This window comes from Pipistrellus hanaki, assembly GCF_964339955.1.
Source record: "Pipistrellus hanaki genome assembly, chromosome: 3".
Classification (NCBI taxonomy): Eukaryota; Metazoa; Chordata; class Mammalia; order Chiroptera; family Vespertilionidae; genus Pipistrellus; species Pipistrellus hanaki.
The window spans coordinates 76,994,855-77,015,511 of NC_140505.1; the positions used below are offsets into that span (position 1 = coordinate 76,994,855).

General features: G+C 42.1%; 1 protein-coding gene across 1 annotated transcript in view; it reads left to right on the top strand.

Moving 5' to 3' along the window:
• The first annotated feature begins 3,838 nt into the window (after window positions 1–3,838).
• The window catches only part of GTF2F2 (general transcription factor IIF subunit 2), a 142,941-nt gene continuing 126,122 nt past the window's right edge, over window positions 3,839–20,657 (top strand). Inside the window, exons 1-4 of the mRNA XM_084879492.1 lie at window positions 3,839–4,113; window positions 11,589–11,662; window positions 16,147–16,165; window positions 18,384–18,528. Coding sequence (XP_084735618.1) covers window positions 4,048–4,113; window positions 11,589–11,662; window positions 16,147–16,165; window positions 18,384–18,528 — 304 coding nt within the window. The 5' untranslated portion in view covers window positions 3,839–4,047. The remainder of the gene's footprint in view (window positions 4,114–11,588; window positions 11,663–16,146; window positions 16,166–18,383; window positions 18,529–20,657) is intronic.

A 20,657-nucleotide genomic window follows, 5' to 3' on the forward strand; every position in this document is an offset into this window, starting at 1 on the left:
AAACATCTTTATTGTTGAAGTATTACATGGACTCCCCTTTCCCCCCCATTGACCTCTTCCAGCCCACTTCTGTCCCCTCCTCTTCCTCAGCCCCTCACCACCCCATTGTCTGTGTCCAAGGGTTATGCACATATGCATACAAGTTTATTGGAGGCTGCCTTCCCTTTGAGGTTCAACATTATGTTCATGTTTCTATGATTCTGGGTCTATTTTTGTTCATCAATTTATTTGGTTCACTAGATTCCACATATGAGTGAGATCATGTGATACTTATTTTTCTCTGACTGGGTTATTTGGCTCAGCTTAATACACTCAATCCATCCATGCTGTTGCAAAAGAAAGAGTTCTTTCTTTTTTATTTCTGCATAGTATTTCATTGTGTAAATGTATCACAGTTTTTTATCCACTCATCTGCTGATGGACATTTAGGCTGTTTCCAAATCTTAACTATTGTAAATTGCACTGCTATGAAGATATGAGTGCATACATTCTTTCTGATGAGGGTGTCAGATGAGTTCAGGGATTTGAATTCCCAGTTTAAGCACCTTATAAATGACCTGAAAGTTCCAATGTGTGCCCTGAAGGAAGCCCTGTTGCCTGTATCCCTGGGGCTAAGATTGCTACAAATAAAGCATAAACTCTTCTCCCATAATTCGCTGAATTACAACACAAGTTGAACTCCCAGCCTCATAGGCTGTTAAAGTGAGAGCATTGATTAGGAAAGAATGGGATCCTGCTAAGTTGGAATAGGACAACCCTAATAAAACTGGGCACAGTGAACTCCTAAATTCAGATGAATCTTCTTTGTCAGTGTAAGTGGCTTCTCCTAGTACTGTGATCGGCAAACTGTGGCTCGCAAGCCACATGTGGCCCTTTGGCCCCTTGAGTGTGGCTCTTCCACAAAATGCCACGGCCTGGGCGAGTCTATTTTGAAGAAGTGGCGTTAGAAGAAGTTTAAGTTTAAAAAATTTGGCTCTCAAAAGAAATTTCAATCGTTGCATTGTTGATATTTGGCTGTATTGACTAATGAGTTTGCAGACCACTGTCCTAGTAGAACCCATATCCCCTTCAGTGGTAGCAACCCTTCCATCTCCTATTCCACTCTGAGGGAATTAACTCTACTTGTCTGAGGAAAGTAATGGCTTCTCCTAGGGCTGTTTCCTTCTAAGACAATGCTAATTCTCTTCAGGACTTACCACACTCTTTGCTTTTAGACCTATGAGTAGGCTCAAATTCCAGTAGGCCCACAGTGGTGAAGTAAAAAGGGTTATCTATAAGGAGGTGTGTGCTATACTCCAAAAGAACTACTTAAGTTTTATAATTCACTAGAGGCCCAGTGCACGAATTTGTGAACTAGTGGGGTCCCTCGGTCTGGCCTGCAGAATCAGGCTAGAACCGGCTCTCAGACATCCCCTGATGGATCCATGATGGTGAGAGGATTCAGGCCAGGCAGAGGAACCCACCAGTGCATGATCGGGGCCAGGGAGGGATGCAGGAGATTGGCCAGCTGAGGAGGGACTGCTGGAGGGTTTCAGGGCTTGTCTGGCCTGTCTTGCTCAGTCCCAATTGGCTGGACCTCAGCAGCAAGCTAACCTACCAGTCAGAGTGTGCCTCCTGGTGGTCAGTGAACATCATAGCAACTGTTGACTGGTTGATTGGTCGACTGTCTTCCCGCTGGTGGTCAGTACACATCATAGTGAGCAGTTGAGCAGCCTTAGCTGAACAGACAACTGGATACTTAGCATATTAGGCTTTTATTATATAGGATATGAGCAAAAATCCAGGGAACATGTGTAAGAATGGATATTAAGGATGTGGGATCTTGGTGGAAAAAACATAAAATTGTATCAGGCTGAAATTATTAATGTCTGGCATATTATAGGCCCTTAGGAGGGGCTGGGGCTGGCTGCAGTATCTGTTACACTGTCAAGTCTCCAGAGTAAATCTGTGAATCTGGTTCAAATAGCCCATGCTCTCATTTTCTCTCACAGTTTGTAAGCATCCCTCCTTAAGCAGAAAGGAGGTTTGAAAAGCACAGATAGGGGAAGTGTGTTCTTTATTCAACAGTGGGTGAAGCTAGGTGCTCAATACATTGTGGGATTTTTCCTTCTTTTCTATATAATCATTTCCCAATATTCACCTCTTCTTTGTCCATCTTTTCTTTAGCTATTGTGTTTTCCCACAATCCCTATAAACACACACACACACACACACACACACCCCATAGATCAAGGCCAAGGTTCTAATCCTTTACTCTAAAGTTCATTACCAGGGTGCTCTAGACTAGTTTAATTTCCTTCTTGCCTGGTCTCATATTTAAATTTATTCTTCGTATATGATCAAAGCTTAAAGCACCTCTCATCACACATGTGTCCTTTATACATTTTAAGGCCCTTTCCCAAGCTGTGGCACATGAATGCAATCTTTCTTTTCAACACATGCATGGTCTTCCATCTTTCCTATTAGTTTACCCAGCTCATCTCCGAGGCCTACTGGCTGTTATTGGCCCTATGCTCACAGACATAGAATTTTTTCAATTATGTGTATGGATCAGATGCATGATTCAATACATTACTTGCCATTCTTGCATTATCTTACTATTTGTTTTTCTTCAGAAAATATTCATTCAGCCAAAGCCTATTGAAATGTGTCCATAGCACTGTGCTAGATGTTGTGGATATAAAATAAATAAAGCACTAATTCAGCCTTGGAGGTGCTCATAGTCTAGAAAGAAAAGGCAGCATGTAAACATGTATATTATAATGTGATATCAAGTAAAATGAACTTTCTCTGGAGGAGTTGATAGAAGGCCTCAGAGAATGTGACACTTCTATTAGTCTTGAAACCTAAGTGGGAGTTGGTCCATCAGAAGATGGGGAGAGATTGAGGGTAAGGGCAGAATAGAGCATCAGAGTAAAAAGAATCCAGCCAAAACCGGTTTGGCTCAGTGGATAGAGCGTCAGCCTGCCGATTGAAGGGTCCTGGGTTTGATTCTGGTCAAGGACATGTACCTTGGTTGCGGGCATATCCCTAGTAGGGGGTGTGCAAGAGGCAGCTGATGGGTGATTCTCCCTCATCGATGTTTCTAACTCTCTCTATCCCTCTCTCTTCCTTTCTGTAAAAAATCAATTTTATATATATATATGGATCCAGTGTGCAGAGGCTCTGAAAAAAATTGAGAAAGACACTGACATTTTTGGGGAGATCTGATAGGATCAGTGTAGTAGTAGGATATGTGTTGGATTGAATAGTAGTGATGAAATTGAGAGGACCTGTGTAGAAAGTATTGAATTTTATTCTAGAGGCAAGAAGAGAGAGAGAGAGAGGAAACTGTTTAAGCAGGGGAGTTTAACAATTGAGTTTGTCTCTTTCAAGTCTATTGTCACTAATCTAATTTCGTGGACTCTGGGTTTTGGAGTCTGAGTGTCCTCTGTTTACTTAATCAGAGTTGCTCAGGGTAGCCAGTCAGTTGAAATACTACTTTTTCTTCAGGTCTAGAAACAGCATGTTTTCAGTATACCCAAGGATACTAGGTTTGATCCCAGTGCCCACTTGTGCTAATTCACATAATTTACTACAACACTGTCCTCCCAGTGCTGTTTCTCCTTGGCCAGGTTTCACAGGTATTGACAGTCTTTGTCTGTTTGAGCTCTATTTTTCTGTCTTGACACTTTCCTCTTGCAGTTCTGCTGGCCTAGTCTTTAAATGCATCGCCAACCTTCTTTTTGGTCAGCCCCTCTGTTTAAATACTCGGACACAGCCAGCACCCGTAGCCACACCCACTCAAAAAGAGTTGCCGACAGGAAGTTTGTCCGCACCGGCGCGCCGTACTGCCGGTAGAAGTGCGCATGCGCAGTTCCCGGCTCCCGGCAGCGTGTTCCTCTTTCCCGGGGTTTCCACCTTCCTGGCAGGTGGGCGCGGAAGTGTCGGCCTCTCATCTCGGCTCGGGTCGTGCTTTGGACACTCGCCCCCGGCCTCCACCCCCTCTAACCCCCGGCCCCCGGAGCCCTGCGGGGGGTCGCACTCCGCTTCCGGCAACAGACCCCCATGGCCGAGCGCGGGGAACTCGACCTGACTGGCGCCAAGCAGAACACCGGCGTGTGGCTGGTCAAGGTGAGGCTTGCGCTCCTCCTGGTGTGAGTGGTTTAAGTTACCTGAGACCCACATTTCGTGCACCTTTTAAAGTTCTTTATGGTCATTTTTCACCTATCTGGAGAGGCACGACTCATTGCTAAGCTCGCTTTCAGACAAGGGAATTAGTTTAGGGAACCACAGTGTCTTCAGCCCGAGTCCGAACGTGCCTGGAATGGATCTCCATCCCCCATGACCTGGGTTTTCTGGGGGCTCTGTCTTGGGGTCCCGATTTGAGCGGTGCATGTTACCCCAGGCGGAAGAATGTCTACATCTTCTTCTGGTGAAACTGATTTCAGTCATAAACCTGTAAAGGAAGTCAGGAGTGTCTGCTTCCTGTAGGATTTCTCTGCCGGAAAGTGGAACTGCTCTCTGCGTTCTCCTGGGTCGACGGCCCTTGCTGCAGATCTCAGGAGAGCCGAGGGAACGCTGAGCTCACGGGGGCAGGGGGGTAGAGGGGAGGAGGGGAGAGCCAATGGATTTGAGTGTTCTTTCAGAGTACTGGCTGGGTCTCCTGAGACAGGCCGGCAAGAAAAGTTTTTTGTAAAGAGAGCAATCTTGATTAGCTCTTAGTGAGCACAGTATTTGTGCTTTACTTTTTTCATATCGGTGAGTGTTGTTTCTTATGAGGATTTCACAAGATATATGTATGTCCAAATTGCGATTATGAGTCTTTGAACTCAACTCCAGTAAAATGGTTTAAGTTTTAAAAAACTTTTATCATATGGCTGGGTTATCAAGTAGATCTGAGAGGCCCTTCCTGTCCACATTTCTAAAATAGCTCATTTGCCAGCAAGTCATACCTGGTATTCTTCAAAGTACTTTTCACTTCTGAAGTGATTCTGTGTTCATGTGTTCAGTGTCGGTCACCTCCCTCTCCTGATGCTTACACACCTCCACACATTCCATGAGCATAGGCTCCTTGCCTGTCAAGCCCAGAATTATGTTACGTAGTGATTGCTCAACAGATATGTGATGAATGGATGAATGATGCCTTACTTTTCAAATCTAACCTTAGTCTCTGGCACTCGTTTGACTTATCACAGCTACCTCAGTAAGACTTGAAAATGTGACTGAAACTGGTTTGGCTCAGTGGATAGAGAGAGCATCGGCCTGCGGACTGGAGGGTCCCAGGTTCGATTCTGGTCAAGGGCATGTACCTTGGTTGTGGGCACATCCCCAGTGGGGGGTGTGCAAGAGGCAGCTGATCAATGATTACAGGGGGAGGAGGTTCTTCAGCTTGGCCTGCACCCTCTCTCAGTCCAGGACCCCTCAGGAGATGTTCACCTTCCAGCTTAGGCCCCGCACATAGTGACCAGTTCTGTCATTTGGTTGATTTGCATATTAGGATTAGGATTAGGATTAGGATTATAGGTATCTATATATACAAAAGCCTAGTGACTGAACAGCAGAATGACCAGAATGACCAACAGCTTGGGGTAGATGCTCAACACAGGAGCTGCTCCCTGGTGGTCAGTGCGCTCCCACAGTGGGAGTGCTGCTTGGCTGACAAGAATGAGTGGTTGCTCCCACAGTGGGAGCAGCCACTAATAGACCTAGGGTGAGGCCAAGACTCTGTACTTGTCAAATACCTGAGACAATCCAGACTCTGTCCTGACCCCATCAGCTGATGCAGGCACTCTAAGGTATGTTCTAGAAAGAGTGGGGGGAGCTGGCATGAGTGGATGGCAAGAGAGGACATGAATGTGGACCCCCCAGGGAGGCTGTCCTGATGATTGAGGATACTGGAGCATGGCTGCCCTGAACATCCCCCACCTGGCATCACATGTCAAGGACATTCACCAAGTGGCTTTGGGGTGCAAAGCGCTCTGCCAGGTTCCTCCAGGACACAGAACACACCTTTACCCAAGACATTACCCCAAAATAGCGGCTCAGACTAATTTCCTCATTCAGCAGCTGCTCAGAGGGCAGGTCCACAGCCGCTTGGATGAGTGGTGCTCCCACAGCAGGCCAATCCCCACAGGCCATGCCCCACCAGTGCACGAATCCGTGCACCGGGCCTCTGGTGTGAAAATGAAATCTGAGAATTTAGAGAAACTTTTTAAGTTGTTAGGATCTAGTGATTGACTAAACGAGAATGTGAAAGAATGTAATAAATATAAAATGAAGAAATTAAAAAAATGTAGTGATCTCATAGTTGTATAGCCATTTGAATACATTTTGTCTCTTTAAAAAGAACTCAAGCCAGTGATTTGTTCTTGTTTTATAAAGGTAGTTGTAATGTTTCATTGTTTATTGTTTGCATTATCATTGTTTCCGCATATCAACTTGGCATATAGTATTTCTTTTTCTAATCTTATGTATCAAAGAAGATTTGTTCAGTAATTAGAGTGTTGGCCCTCTGGCTGAAGGGTTTTGGGTTTGATTCTGGTCGAGGTCACGTACCTCAGTTGCAGGCATGATTCCCAGTCCTGATCAGGGTACAGGTGGGAGGCAACTAATATGATGTCTCTCTTACATTGTTGTTTCTCTCGCTCTCTCTGTCTCTCCCCCTCCTTGCACACTCTAAAAATCAATGGAAAAGAAATAGCTTATGGTGAGAATTAAAAATAAAAAGAAAATACATAACAGGTTTGCAAATCTTTCCAGGGTGTTGTGAAAGGACTTCCTTGCCAGTTTTTGTCCTCATTCAACCTTATCTCTGAAAGAAGACAAGAATTGCTAGCAAGCACGTTTTCTTCTAAAATCCATTCTTCTTCCACCTTTATTTGACAACTCTGATGTCTGCTCTAGTTTAAGGAGTTTCTGGTTTGTACTTGTTTCATTTCCACTAGTGTTAACATCCAGTGTGATTTTCATGCCCATATCTTGAACATAGTGGGTTTTCACCTCTGAATTATAGGAATAAATTATGTGACTGAATCAAATTGTAATAGTGAATTTCATTTTCAGCTTCTTTTGTGTGATATTAAAATACAATATTTGTTTAGATAGTGAACAGAACCATATACCACTTTCAAGTCTTTTCTCTATACTAGCAATTTTCAACTTGCGTGCTGCAAGAATTTTTAAGTACATGCAATACCAGACTATTTAGTCAGGGTACTGACCTCTTTTTCCCTTAAAAGATTGTGATATTTAAAAAAATGACAATACAACAATAATTGTCTGGTGTGAATGCCCTGTCTTGAACCATAAATATATAGGTCATATAATAGAGTTGCATATTAAGCTTGAGCCTGATTGGTTAATTCTTGGTACCAGATTAATAGAAGTATAGGCATCTGATTTTTTTTTTAAAATCACTTTGGAGCAAAAGGATAGGTAATTACTATTACAATATTATCTTTTGTAAATGAACATTATACCTTTTTTTGGTCAGATCGGCAAAAAGTATATATTTTAGTGTGTTGTAGAATTTTAGTAATTAGTTTATGTGTGCCATAAGATAAAAAAGGTTGAGAATTGCTGTGCTATACGTGTTAATATTTCTCATCCTATCTAATAAAAGTAATATGCAAATTAACCATCACTTAGAGATAAAAATGGCAGCGCCCACCCCTTTAAGCCCTGCCGGAGTCCCCAAGTCCACCCAGCAAGCGCCTGCCCCCCACGCAGCAATCCCTGCCCAGTGGCAGCAGCCCGGGTGTCCAGCTGGGAGGCGCCAGTGCTGGGCACAATCGCGGCTGATCCTGGCCAGCGGTGGCAGCCTGGGCTGGGGGTCTCAGACCTGCAGGGCCTTGCATTCAAACTGCGCAATACCCTGGCCGGGACAGCAGCCTCAGCTGGAGTCTCAGGCTGGCAGGGCCATGCCTCCCTGGGGCGCAGTCTTCAGGCCAGCGGCAGCAGCCTGGGCTGGGGCCATGCACCAGCACCGCGCTATCCCCTGGCCCCGGAGGCAGCCTGGGCTGGGTCTCAGCCTGCCCAGAGCTAATCCCCTTCAGTGGTAGCAGCCTGAGGTCACACCAGCCAGGCAGATATGGAGGAATTTTAAATGTTTCTTTTTAAAAATATATATTTTATTGATTTTTTATAGGTCAGGCCTAAAAGGCAGTCGGACATCCCTCAAGGGGTCCCAGATTGGAGAGGGTACAGGTTGGGCTGAGGGACAACGCCCGTCCGGGCACGAATTTCGTGCACCGGGCCTCTAGTTATAAATAACACCTGAGTTCTGATCTTTCAGGATCGTTTGTTGCAAAATAGGTGCGTTACAGCGTGGGGAGTGAGGGCAGCAGCTTGAAAGGCACCTGAGACGCACGAGAGGAACAGAATTGTTTGGTGAATCAATTCTGGGTGAGAACTGGAGACTGGAGACTGGAGGGGCAGCTTTCTCCCTGACAGAAGGGCTAGCAGAAGCCATTGTTCCTTTGATGAGCCCTTCCCCTACAAAGCTAGCAGATGGGGAGCCATATCTGCGACTTCATCAACCTGGCTCACACTGTTGGCCCCACTCCATCCAATTTCCAGTCCCATCCAAACTGTTTCTAGTGGCTTTTCCATACCAATGGCCTGTCTTGGCTCATGCTTCAGATTTTCCTTAAATCTCATCAATAGGTAGCGTCTGGCCTCATGAGCCCTGTACATCTCACTAAGTGGCCCAGGCTTGGCACTAGCAGAGGCCGGCCTTGGTTCATAGCTTGGCCTCATCTGGGCATCTCCAAGCCCAGCACAAGAAGCAGCTGTCTGCAGAACACTTTTAGTTCATGCCAGGTGCTCCTGGGCAGAACCCAGGTAGTAGCTGACCTTGACCTACACCTCCCAGGAGGCTCCAGAGCCCGAATACCCAATGGAAAGCTTCAGACCATATTGAAGCACCACCACCCAACCACCTCCACAAGCAACATACTCAAGGGGCAGACTCAGCAGACACCAGAGCCCTGCAGAGGTTAAGTTCTACTCTGCATAGTAGATCCCTGCACAGCTGATCCTCCACAGTGGTCAGAGGTCGGTGGCTTGTGGTCATAGCAGCTAAAGAAAAACTCAAGTACCCAGCTCAGATGATCGGGGAGGCTGTGCCACTGACCCTTCAGGACACTTACTTACTTAGTTCATGCTATCAAGCCTGTGAGACGTAGCAGCTCTACTTAGAAACAAACACAGAGAGGTTGCCCGAATGAAAGAACAGAACAAAGCACCAGAAAAGAACTAAACAAACTGGAAACAATCTACTAGATGCAGAGCTTAAAACATTGGTTATAACATTGCTCAATGAACTTAGTCCACAGCATAAAAAAGGACCAGTCAGAAATGAAGGATACACTAACTGAAATAAAGAATAACTTACAAGGAATCAACAGCAGGAAGCAGGACTGCAGCCACCTAGTCACAGAAGTAACATCCTACCACCTTTGTATTGAATAGAAAAAAGCAAGTCACAGGTCCCATTCTCACTCAAGCAGAGGAGATTATACAGTGGTGTGAATATGGGGGTGGGGTGGGTGGGAGGAGAGGGCATCTTAGAGTCTCTCTGCCACATTCAGTAAGCACTCTAAGTGTTACTTGCTCTCCTTATTTTTCTGATGTAATCAGGTCAACTGAAAAAGTTTGAAGATCAACAATTACAAGCATTATTGGATGAGTATGTGTATCAAACTCAAAACAACTTGCAGAAAGATTAAACGCTCAGCAAACAATTTCTGATTGTTTATGCAATGGGAAAGATTTTAAAGGAAGGAAAATGGGTGCCACATGAATTAAACAAAAGACAAAAGGAAAAGCGAAAAGTCATCAGTAAAATGTTGTTTCAGTGGCATGAAAGAAAGTCTTTTTTGCATTGAATTGTGATTGGCAATGAAAAGTGGATTTATTTTAAGAATCCCAAGAGCAAAAAATCATGGGTTGATCCAGATCAACCATCATCATCAACTGCAAGGCCAAATCACTTTGGAAAGAAGACAGTGCGCTGTGTTTGGTGGAATCAGGAAAGTGTGGTGTATGATGAGCTTCTAAAACCAGGTGAAACAGTTAATATTAATTGCTACCGACAACAAATAATCAATTTGAACCACACTTTGATAACGAAACGACCAGAATGTTCCAGAAGACACAGCAAAGTAATTTTGCTTCATGATGATGCACCATCACACACTTCAAAACCAGTTAAAGACACGTTAAAAGATCTTGCCTAGGAAGTGTTAACTCACCCACTGTATTCACCAGGCCTTGTTCCTTCAGATAACCACTTGTTCTGATCTTTCTGAGCCGCACTTCAAAATGTATGAAGAAGTGGAAAATTGGGTCTCTGAATGGTTTGCCTCAAAACAAGAGTTGTTTTATTGGGACAGTATCCACAAATTACCTAAAAGATGGGGAAATGTGTAGCTAGTGATGGACATTACTTTGAATAAAGCATTTTTGATGTTTTTCCTGAAATTACCGTGTATTCTTTGATTACAAAATCCGCCATTATTAACCAGTACACCTGGTACTGTTATTGAGGAAGTCTTAGGGCATCTCTATTATAAAAACCCTTTGGCCAAGCAGTCCCAGCTGAGGAGAGGGAAGCTTCTAGGGAGAAATCAATGATATTGGCATCAAAGTAGGACAGAGGGCACATGCATGGTTGCTGGTGGGAGTTTAAAGTGGTTCATCATTTTTGGAGCATTTGGCAAAATCGATAGAAATGTTCAGGGTACATCCAAGAGTCTTCTAGGAATCTCATCTGCTGAGATAAAGCATGAATGCATACACCCTGGTCAGAACCCAGGATGCCACTGTGGGTTCCCCTTCCATGATAGGAAAACCTGCTAACCTACATTTTTAGGACACGGTGGCATCTATCTATACTAATAAAAGGATAATATGCTAATTAGACTGTACATCTTCCGGACGACCTTCCAAACAAAGCCATGGTGGCAGGGCTAGGGCAGAGGCGGTTAGAGGCGATCAGGCAAGAAGGGGAGAGCAATTAGGGTGTCAGGCCATTAGGGGAGAGCAGTTAGGGGGATAAGGGCACCAGGAGGGTGAGTGGTTAGGAGCTAGCAGACCCGAGGGGTCCCAGATTAGAGAGGGTGCAGGCCGGGCAGAGGGACCCCCCCCCCCCACCCCGTCCCTGTACATGAATTACGTGCATCGGGCCTCTATTTTTATGTTTATAAAGATTTGTTATTAGCACAAAAGGACTTGGAGAGTATCAAGTACCACATAATTGCGCTCATATGTGGAATCTAAGTAACAAAATAAACTGATGAGCGGAGTAGATCCAGAGAACATGAAGAATGAAATAGAGTGTGGAATTTCAGAGGGAAAGTGGGTGAGGGGGTAGGTAGGAGGTAATAAACCGAAGACCTTGAATACATATATGTATAACCCATGGACACATAATAGGAGCTAAAGGCCTGGGTGGGTGGGTGGGGGGGGGGTTTGCAGGCTGAAGAAGATCAATAGGGAAGAAAAGGGGACATATGTAATACTTTCAACAAGAAAGAATTAAAAAAAAAAAAAAAGATTTGTTAGTGTCTAAAACTTAGTCTAATTAGTATTTTACTTTTTTTTAGGTTCCTAAATATTTGTCACAGCAGTGGGCTAAAGCCCCTGGAAGAGGTGAAGTTGGAAAACTGCGGATTGCCAAGTAAGTTGTTCATATATTTTTGACATTTTAAAAAGCTGTTTAAAAAATTTTCCTAAGTACTTTTAAATGAAATTACAGTCCTAGCCAGTTTTGCTACTGGATAGAGTATCAACCTGTGGTTTGAAGGGTGCCGGGTTTGATTCCGGTCAAGGGCACATGACCAGGTTGTGAGCTCAATCCCCAGTAGGAGACTTGTAGGAGGCAGCCGATCAATGATTCTCTCTCATCATTGATGTTTCTATCTCTCTATTCCTCCCCCTCCCTCTTTGAAATCAATAAAAAAATATTTTTTAAAATTGTTATTCTTTGGAATTTGGTTTGAAATTTATTTTTTAAAAATGAAATTTCAGTCCTTTTCAGAATTTTACCTGGAAAATGAGAAGAAATGAGCATGTCAAAGTTAGTCAAGAAATGGTTACATGCCCTGTAGGGAGCCACATGTGCACACGTGTATATACACAAACACACTTGCACGGCCCCCCTACTGATAGGTGTAAATATAAAGTCAAATTTATTGGGAAAACTTATTGGCAGTAAAGCAGCAAAGTATGCAGTTCCCTCATCTCTCCATCCTTTCCACATCCTGTGAGGAGGTGTATTTTTTATTTATTTATTTTTTCACTTTTATTTATTTATTTATTTATTTAGGCCCAATACACAAAATCGTGCACATTAAAAGGAAATTAATTAGAAGACATATTTTAATATCACTGTTTGTCCTTTATAACAGAAGTGTCAACCAAATTCACGATCAACAATGACAGATCGAAACATGCGTGAGATTGGTGGCAGCAAGAGCTTTATATGTATTGCTCATGCGCCAGTCAACTTAGCTTTTTGTAGATATAGAATAAACTTGCTTAATTAGACCTGCTTTCTGATTTAGCTAAACTTTTTCCAGTCCAGTGAAGCACCCCAACTTCTCTTTCAGGTAATTGTCAGCAACACAGCAGTAAATATCAACACAAAGCAGTGTAGATCATGCAAGGAGAACAAAGGGTAAAACATTTAACTGCAGCAGTGTTTGACTATATTTTATGCAGTGAGAAAACCTGAAAGCATTTTCAAGTTACACCATTCCTTCTTTTCAGTCAGGTCAAGTTTCTAAGCTTTCTAAACCTCTGTTTTCCAAAAAGAAAATAGGATTCCACCAAGTCTCCTATCTACCTACTCCAGGACTTCTTATGAGGGTCAAATGAGATGAGGCACGGGAAAATGCTTCACAGACATTTGGTTACAGTGAAATGTTTGCACCTGGCTATAAAGCAAGTGGTGTTCCTGGGCTGAAGAAACTGCAAGGAGGCTAGTCACTAGGGAGAGAAAGCCCGGAGTTGCTATGTGATATTACCCGGACACACACTTAGCATATTAGCCTTTTATATAGATTTTTTTTTTTTTTTACAATGAAAATTGCATTTCTGAAACCTCTGTATAAAGAAAATACCTGCTTGAGGAATGTAAAATTGTTTTTTTGGTGTGGGGAGGAGGGGTCTGTTATGAGAAATAGAGAAAAATGAACCAAGGTTCTGGGAAAGCTAGGCAAACCCTAAGTACTATTTTGATTATTAAAGTAAAATATTAAAGATATCATGGAAAATAAGTAATAATGGTGTGCAGTTTTTCTTTATCAACCATTGCTTGATAGAAAAGTCCTAGCCAGTTTGGCACAGTGGTGAGAGTGTCAGCCCATGGACTGAAGGGTTGTAGGTTTGATTCTGGTCAAGGTCACATAACTTGGTTGCAGACTCCATCTCTCATGCCAGTCAGTGCACATGTGGAGGCATCCAAATGGATATGTCTCTCTAACTTTGATGTTTCTCTCTCTCTTGTCTCTCCCCCCACCCTTCAACTCTCTTTAAGAAAATCCAAGGGAAAAAATATCCTTGGGTGAGAATTAATAACAGGAACAAAAAGAAATGAAAATAATATTCCAAGCTCTTTTTCTCTCTTAGTTTAAAGCAGGTGGTTTATATAGTTGCATCTAATATATTAACAAGTCTGTGTGTGTGTGTGTGTGTGTGTGTGTGTGTGTTCTTTCATGTAGTACCAGTTTGATTGTATCAGCTGAACATTATTGACACTTCTAGGGATCACCCAACCCCGTACAGATAGAATATTTTGTGTGTTTTTTTCTCTCTCTTGCTAGGGTTCATGACCAGTACTTCTATTCCTTGTTTTTCTCATTCCAGTCTTTCAATTCTCTTAAAAATAAGATCCTCAGTAGAGGTGACTTGAAATGCTGTATTCAAATCAGTTTCCTCAAAAGTACAATAGCTGAAGAAAAAGTAAACCACCAGAATTTCTTATAAGAGAATCTTGTGGCTGAAGAGGGATTCCTGCCTATTGGCTTGGGGTTTGCAGTTGGAACAGCCCCTCATCCTGGTCAGCCGAGCAGTGCTCCCACTGTGGTAGTGCACTGACCACCAGGGGGCAGTTTCTGCATTGAGAATCTGCCCCCTGGTGGTCAGTGCACATCATAGCGACTGGTCATTGTGGTCATTCCACTGTTCTGGGAATTTTATTATATAGGGCTTTTATTATATAGGGTTTTAGTATAAACTTAAGGGTCCCAGTTTTATTCAGTGGACTATGGTTTGTTATCATAATAATTTATTCTGATGTTCAAATTGTCCAAAATTTAGCCAGTGGAAACTTTTTTTAGTTGGCTCCTGTGCAACCCTCCTTGCATCCTACCATAACTGGGTTCAAGCTTTCATTACTTTTTACCTGGGTTTTTGCATTAGCCTCAAGTCAATTCAGTAAAAATTATGCAAATACTGTATCTTCTGCATCTTTGCCTTTGCTCTACCTACAGTGCCTCTCTCTTAAAGGTAGCTAAATTAAATGCCTCAAGAAGCCAAGTTCTGGGGTGATAGGGAAGGGACTGTAGTGAATTCAGTGCCTGCCTATCTGTATTTACTGAGAGCTGAATTAGAGGTACATTGTTGCCAAACCTTTCAAATCTTTAAGAGAAGCTGGAGATTCATATTCGTATGTGAAATCTTAAAATTTCTTCACCTGTATTCTAGATATTTCTCTAACAAAAGTAGATTGACATTGCATTTTAATATATTAAAGACTTTGAGAAGTCTTCCAGTAAAATCTGTCTTAAGATTCTAGACACCTTAGTCTGGCCTAAGAGGCTCTTTACCACTTGACTCCAGCCTATGCATTGATGTTTAGAAGAGTGTATTAGATAATTTCTCATTTCTAGTGTTCAAATGGAATATTCTCTTAGCCTGGAATGCTCCCATACTCTTGACCTCATCCCTCACTCAGTTCATCTGATCCTGGCACATTGTGGCTCTCTTAATTAAATGTTAATAACTTTTATATCTTCTGGTTGGAGACAGAGACATTGTACTTAATATTTTGCATATAGTAAGAATTTAATACAGACCTCGCCAGTGTTGCTCAGTGGATAGAGCGTCGGCCTGGGGACTGAAGGGTCCTGGGTTCGATTCCGGTCAAGGGCATGTACCTTGGTTGCGGGCACATCCCCAGTGGGGGGTGTGCAGGAGGCAGCTGATGGATGTTTTTCTCTCATCAATGTTTCTAATTCTCTCTTCCTCTCCCTTCCTCTGTAAAAAAAATCAATAAAATATATTTTTAAAAAATTTAATACATGTTTTTTAAAATTGGGCTATATGTAAAGTCTACATTGATTCCAGATTTGTAAAAAAAAAAAAAAAAAAAAAAAAAAGACATTTAAAAATTTCATTCAAACACATAAATAGTCTGGAAGGATATTTATTGTACCAAGATGTTAACAGTGGAATTATGGCTATCTTAAAATTTCTTTTGACTTGTCTATATGTTTATGTTTGGGGGTTGTTGTTCTTAATATATTTTTATTGATTTTTAATAGAAAGAGAGGGAGAGATAGAAACATCGATGAGAGAGAAACATCATCGTTTGGCTGCCTCATGCATGCCCCCTATTGGAGATCAAGCCTGCAACCTTGGCATGTGCCCTGACCTGGAATCGAATCTGACCTCTTTGTGCATGGCTTGATGCTCAACCACTGAGCTACACAGGCCAGACCGTATATTGTTTTTATAGTGTAGAAAATTGCTAATAATTTTAAAGTATTAAATTTAATTTTGATTTTTAAGATATTGTTTGGTAAATGAAACATCTTTAGCTAAACAAAATACCGTAAATAGTAATACATACATCTGTATTAAACATATATTCACATTCTCTTTAATGCTAAAAATTGTTCAGAAATAAAGATAAGAATTGTAATCAGGTCATTATTTGGATAACATATTATTAGGGCAGGTCATAATAGTATGAAGTGACACAAACTTCTAATAAAATACTCATATGGATTAATGAGACTTGTTTTTCTTATAGAATTACAGATAGGATAGTTGAGGAGAGTCATGGGTAAATATGCAGTGGTGTTATTTCTTTAAATGTTCAGCATAAATTTGGAAGAAAAAACATGAATTAAAATTTTTTCCTTTTTTCTCTTTAAGGAATCAAGGAAGGACTGAGGTAAGATTATTTCTGTTTAAACTTTATTTAAAACACTAGAGGCCCGGTGCATGAAATTCATGCATGGAGGGTGGGCCCAGCCTGCACCCTCTCCAATCTGGGACCCCTCAAGGGGTGTCCGTTTGCCCACTGGGATCAGGCCTAAACGGGCAGTCGGGCATCCCTCTCACAATCCAGGACTGTTGGCTCCCAACTGCTTGCCTGCCTTCCTTCCTGATTGCCCCTAACCCCTTCTGCCTGCCAGCCTGATCACCACCTAGTCACTCCCTTGCCAGCTTGATTGATGCTTAACTGCTCCCCTGCCAGCCTGTTTGCCCTTAAAGTCCTTCCCCTGCAGGCCTGGTCCCCCCCAACTGCCCTGCCCTGCAGGCTTGATATCCCCCCCCCCCCCCAATGGCCCTCCCCTGCAGGCCTGGTCCCTCTCCCCAACTGCTCTCCACTGTAGGCCTGGGTCCCCCCCCCAACTGCCCTTCCCTGCAGGCCCGGTCGCCCCCAATTTCTGTCCTCTGCTAGCCTGGTCACCCCTAACTGCCCTCCCCTGCTGGCCATTTTGTGTCCACATGGGGGCAGGATCTTTGACCACACATCTTGTGTGTTGGAGTGATGGTCAATCTGCATATTACTCTTTTATTAGATAGGATATGTTTATTTTACTATGCATTAGTAATAGCAAAGAGAGGGTGGTTGTATTCTGGAAAACTCCACATCAAACTAGTGCTAATGGCCAGGAACACATCTATACTAATAAAAGCCTAGGTGGCCCTCATGCACGATGTCATCACAAGATGGCTGCCACAAGATGGCCACGCACAGAGCAGAGGAGGGGCCTGACGGAGGAGGCAGGTCATGACAAGGGAGGGCATTTATGGGTGACCGGGCCGCCAAGGGAGGGAAGTTGGGGATGATTGGGCTGGCAGGGAAAGGCAGTTGGGGGCAATTTGGCTGGCGGGGGAGGGCAGTTGGGGGCGATCAGGCGGGCAGGGGAGCAGTTAGATGTCAATCAGGCTGGCAGGGGAGTAGTTAGGGACTGATCAGGCTGGCAGGTAGAAATGGTTAGGGGCAATCAGGCAGGCAGGCGAGAGATTGGGAGCCAGTCGTCCCAGATTGTGAGAGGGATGCCCAGATTAGAGAGGGTACAGGCCAGGCTGAGGGACCCCCCCCCGCCCCAACACACACACGAATTTCATGCACCAGGCCACTAGTAGTAGTATAAATGCCCCCAGTGTGTGAATGAATGGACTCCTTTTTAGTTGTTCCTTCCTAGCATTTTTCTACTTTGATCTAAAATATGCCCTCTCTCAGTGTTTACAGAAGCTAGTATTACTTCAGTAATATTTTAACATTATTTTAGTGTTGCATAGACATTTGATTTGGATCTTTGAGGGCTTTAGATTTTGACCCATTAAGTCTAGGACATAATTTTCAGTACCTATCACACAGCAGAGAGATAGTTAATAAATGGTGCATAATCTTCCTCCATGGTTGGGAGATCAGTATTTTGTTTGTTTATAAATCCCTTCGATGTAATATTTGATACTACATAATAGATCTCTTTTTGGTGAGATCTAGTATGTGGTAAAAATCATTCTGAAAGAATGCATACTATGTCTTTTTTCCCTAAACCACAACATTAAATTTTTCTTGTCAATATTCAGTTGTACTTATTAAAGTATTCAAAAATAAAACAGCACCATGTGATCACAGTAGTTAGTTACTAAGACCTAAAAAGGAAATGTATCCTCTGCTTATGGGAATGTTTAAGCTTTCTAAGTAGCTCATTTTTCCCCCTTCACAATTGCTTTCTTAATTTACTTTAAATATTCACTCATTCAGCAAATACTGTTTTCCTTCTCTGTGCTAGGCACTATCTAGGAGATGTATATAATTTAAGGATATAAATATAACAAAGCATGGTCTCTTGACCTCAGAGAACTTAGGGGTAAACATATTCCTATTTTGGAAATAGAATTTCTTCAGCCATAGACGAGAGAAAATATTTGAAAGCTATTTGTATTTTTAATGGTAGATTAGCCCCATTACTCTGACAAATGGGAGTAGTCTCTTTTTATGACTAAAGTATTAAAATTTTGGATGAAGTTTAAAAAATCCTTAAATGACTGGAAGAAATTCACACAAAAAATTATTTGACTTATCAGAATTTCTGTACTTTTGGATACAAAAGTCTATTGTAATAAGCTTTACTTAATGTGTCTATTAGGTGTCATTTACTTTGAATGAAGATCTTGCAAATATTCATGATATTGGTGGAAAACCAGCTTCAGTAAGTGCTCCTAGAGAACATCCATTTGTCTTGCAAAGTGTTGGAGGACAGACGTTAACAGTATTTACTGAGAGCTCATCAGGTAAGTGAGAATAGAATTATTTAATGTGATTCCTGTACATGTTGAATAGATTTTCTGTCTCAACATGCACTCTAAGGTCATTACCAAGGCTGTTCCACTTATTGTTCTACCTCTATTATTCATATCATGCTATTTCTCTTTACCATGATTGATGAATTTTGGCTGTTACTTGAACAGTTTAATTTCCACTTGGGGCATAAAGAAATAGAACAAAGCAGATGGAAAAGTGTGGTACATCAAGATGTCTTGTAGGATGTTGAAGAAACAGTATTTTGAGTTTTGCCAAGATAAGGTCATCCTTGCCTGATTTGGTAAATTGATATTCAGCAGTTATAACTTTTTAAAAACGTATTTTATTGATTTTTTACAGAGAGGAAGGGAGAAGGATATAGAGTTAGAAAAACATCAATGAGAGAGAAACATGGATTACCTACCTCCTGAACATCCCCTACTGGGGATGTGCCCACAACCAAGATACATGCCCATTTATCGGAATTTTTGCAGGCCCTCTTTTATTTAGACTTGAGATACTCTAGTAACCAAAATTTCAGTCTTCCTGGTATTTTCATTTTAATAACGGCAACAAACAAATATAATGAGTAAGTTCTGTCACCAATAATAAGGTGTAAATTCTCTGGGGAAAAAGAGGGAAGTGGATCAGGAATATTAGGGTAGAGCTTGTAATTTTTAATAGTTTGGTTTGCTTGGGCCCATATTGAGAAGATGGGGTATAAACAATGTCTTGAATACCTTTGAAAGAGCCATGTAGAATTAGCCAACTAGAAGTTTTCAAGACAGAGGTAACACATTTGCCCTAAAGTGGAAGCAAGCCTGGTATGCTCTAGGAGTAGCAAGGAGGTCAGTGTGGGTGGGATAGAGGGGCAAGGGGGAAGAATAAGTAGTAGGCTATTAGGCTGGAGAGAGGAAGGGGATTGGTGGTGGCAAATCATGAAGGAATTTGTAAATCATTTTAAGGATTTTAGATTTTACTTTGACTGAAATGGGAAGCCACTGGAGGGTTTTGAACAGAATAGTGATTTGATCTGATTTACATTATAAAGACTCACTCTGGTTAGCCCATGACAAGTGACATTGGAGGCAAGGGTAGAAGTTGGAGACTATTGCAGTAATCCAGGGGAGAGAAGACAGAAACCTGGACCAGGGTGGTAGCAGTGACAAAAGCCTAGTCCCTCATCTGATGTCCAGTGCCATCTTCAGCTTATAATCACATGTGTCAAACACAAGGCCCGCGGGCCAAATCCAGCCCGCCAGGCCTTGCAATGTGGCCCGCACCGCACTGTCATCACTGCACTCCGCTGTCAGTTTATGACATTGTCAGTTTATGACTGTTCAGTAAACCATTCGGCCCGTGATTTAGGCTGGATTTTAGATTTTGGCCCCTTCTCTGATTGAGTTCGACACCCCTAAGCTTATTTAACAAAAATCCACTTGGTTTTCTTTATCAACTAAATCCTGAAGATATGAAATCAGATTCATTTCTTTATTCTTTTATTCTCCATCTGTCCATATTTTTGTCTATAATATATTTTTGTCTATAATATATTTTTGGGCAGTATAATTGGCCATAATAATTATTAATCTCCTCTTATTCTAATATGTAGTCAGTTGCCTCATTTGGTGATTTCTGTAGTAAAAATCACACGTATACATTTCTTTATCCCATTTAGCCCAAAGTCCTTTGAAAACTTCACCATCCTCTCCACTCTCTTCTAGATCATTCTGCTGGAATCCCTTATTTTTTATAGTAGTTTTCTGATAATTGTCTGCTTTTCCTCTTGATTTTCTTCACCCAGAGATTTGTTTACCTTTTACAGTCATAACGATCATTCCCTTTACTGCTCTAATCTTTGTTGGTTCTTCCTTCATCTGGACTAGTATGGCACTAAGGTTTGCATCCTTATTTTGTCCCTTAATTAACCCTTGTGGGCAGGGCACCATGCCTCATGCTTCTCTTCACGGTGTCTAGTACTGGACTGGCATATAATGATGGGCTTGTTAAAGCAAACATGTGTTGAAATACTTTATTTTTCCTCTAAGAATTACTAGTACTCTAAAGGTATTTTTTTTAAGAGCGGTTTTTAAGTAGGGTGACTTATTAATGACAAAAG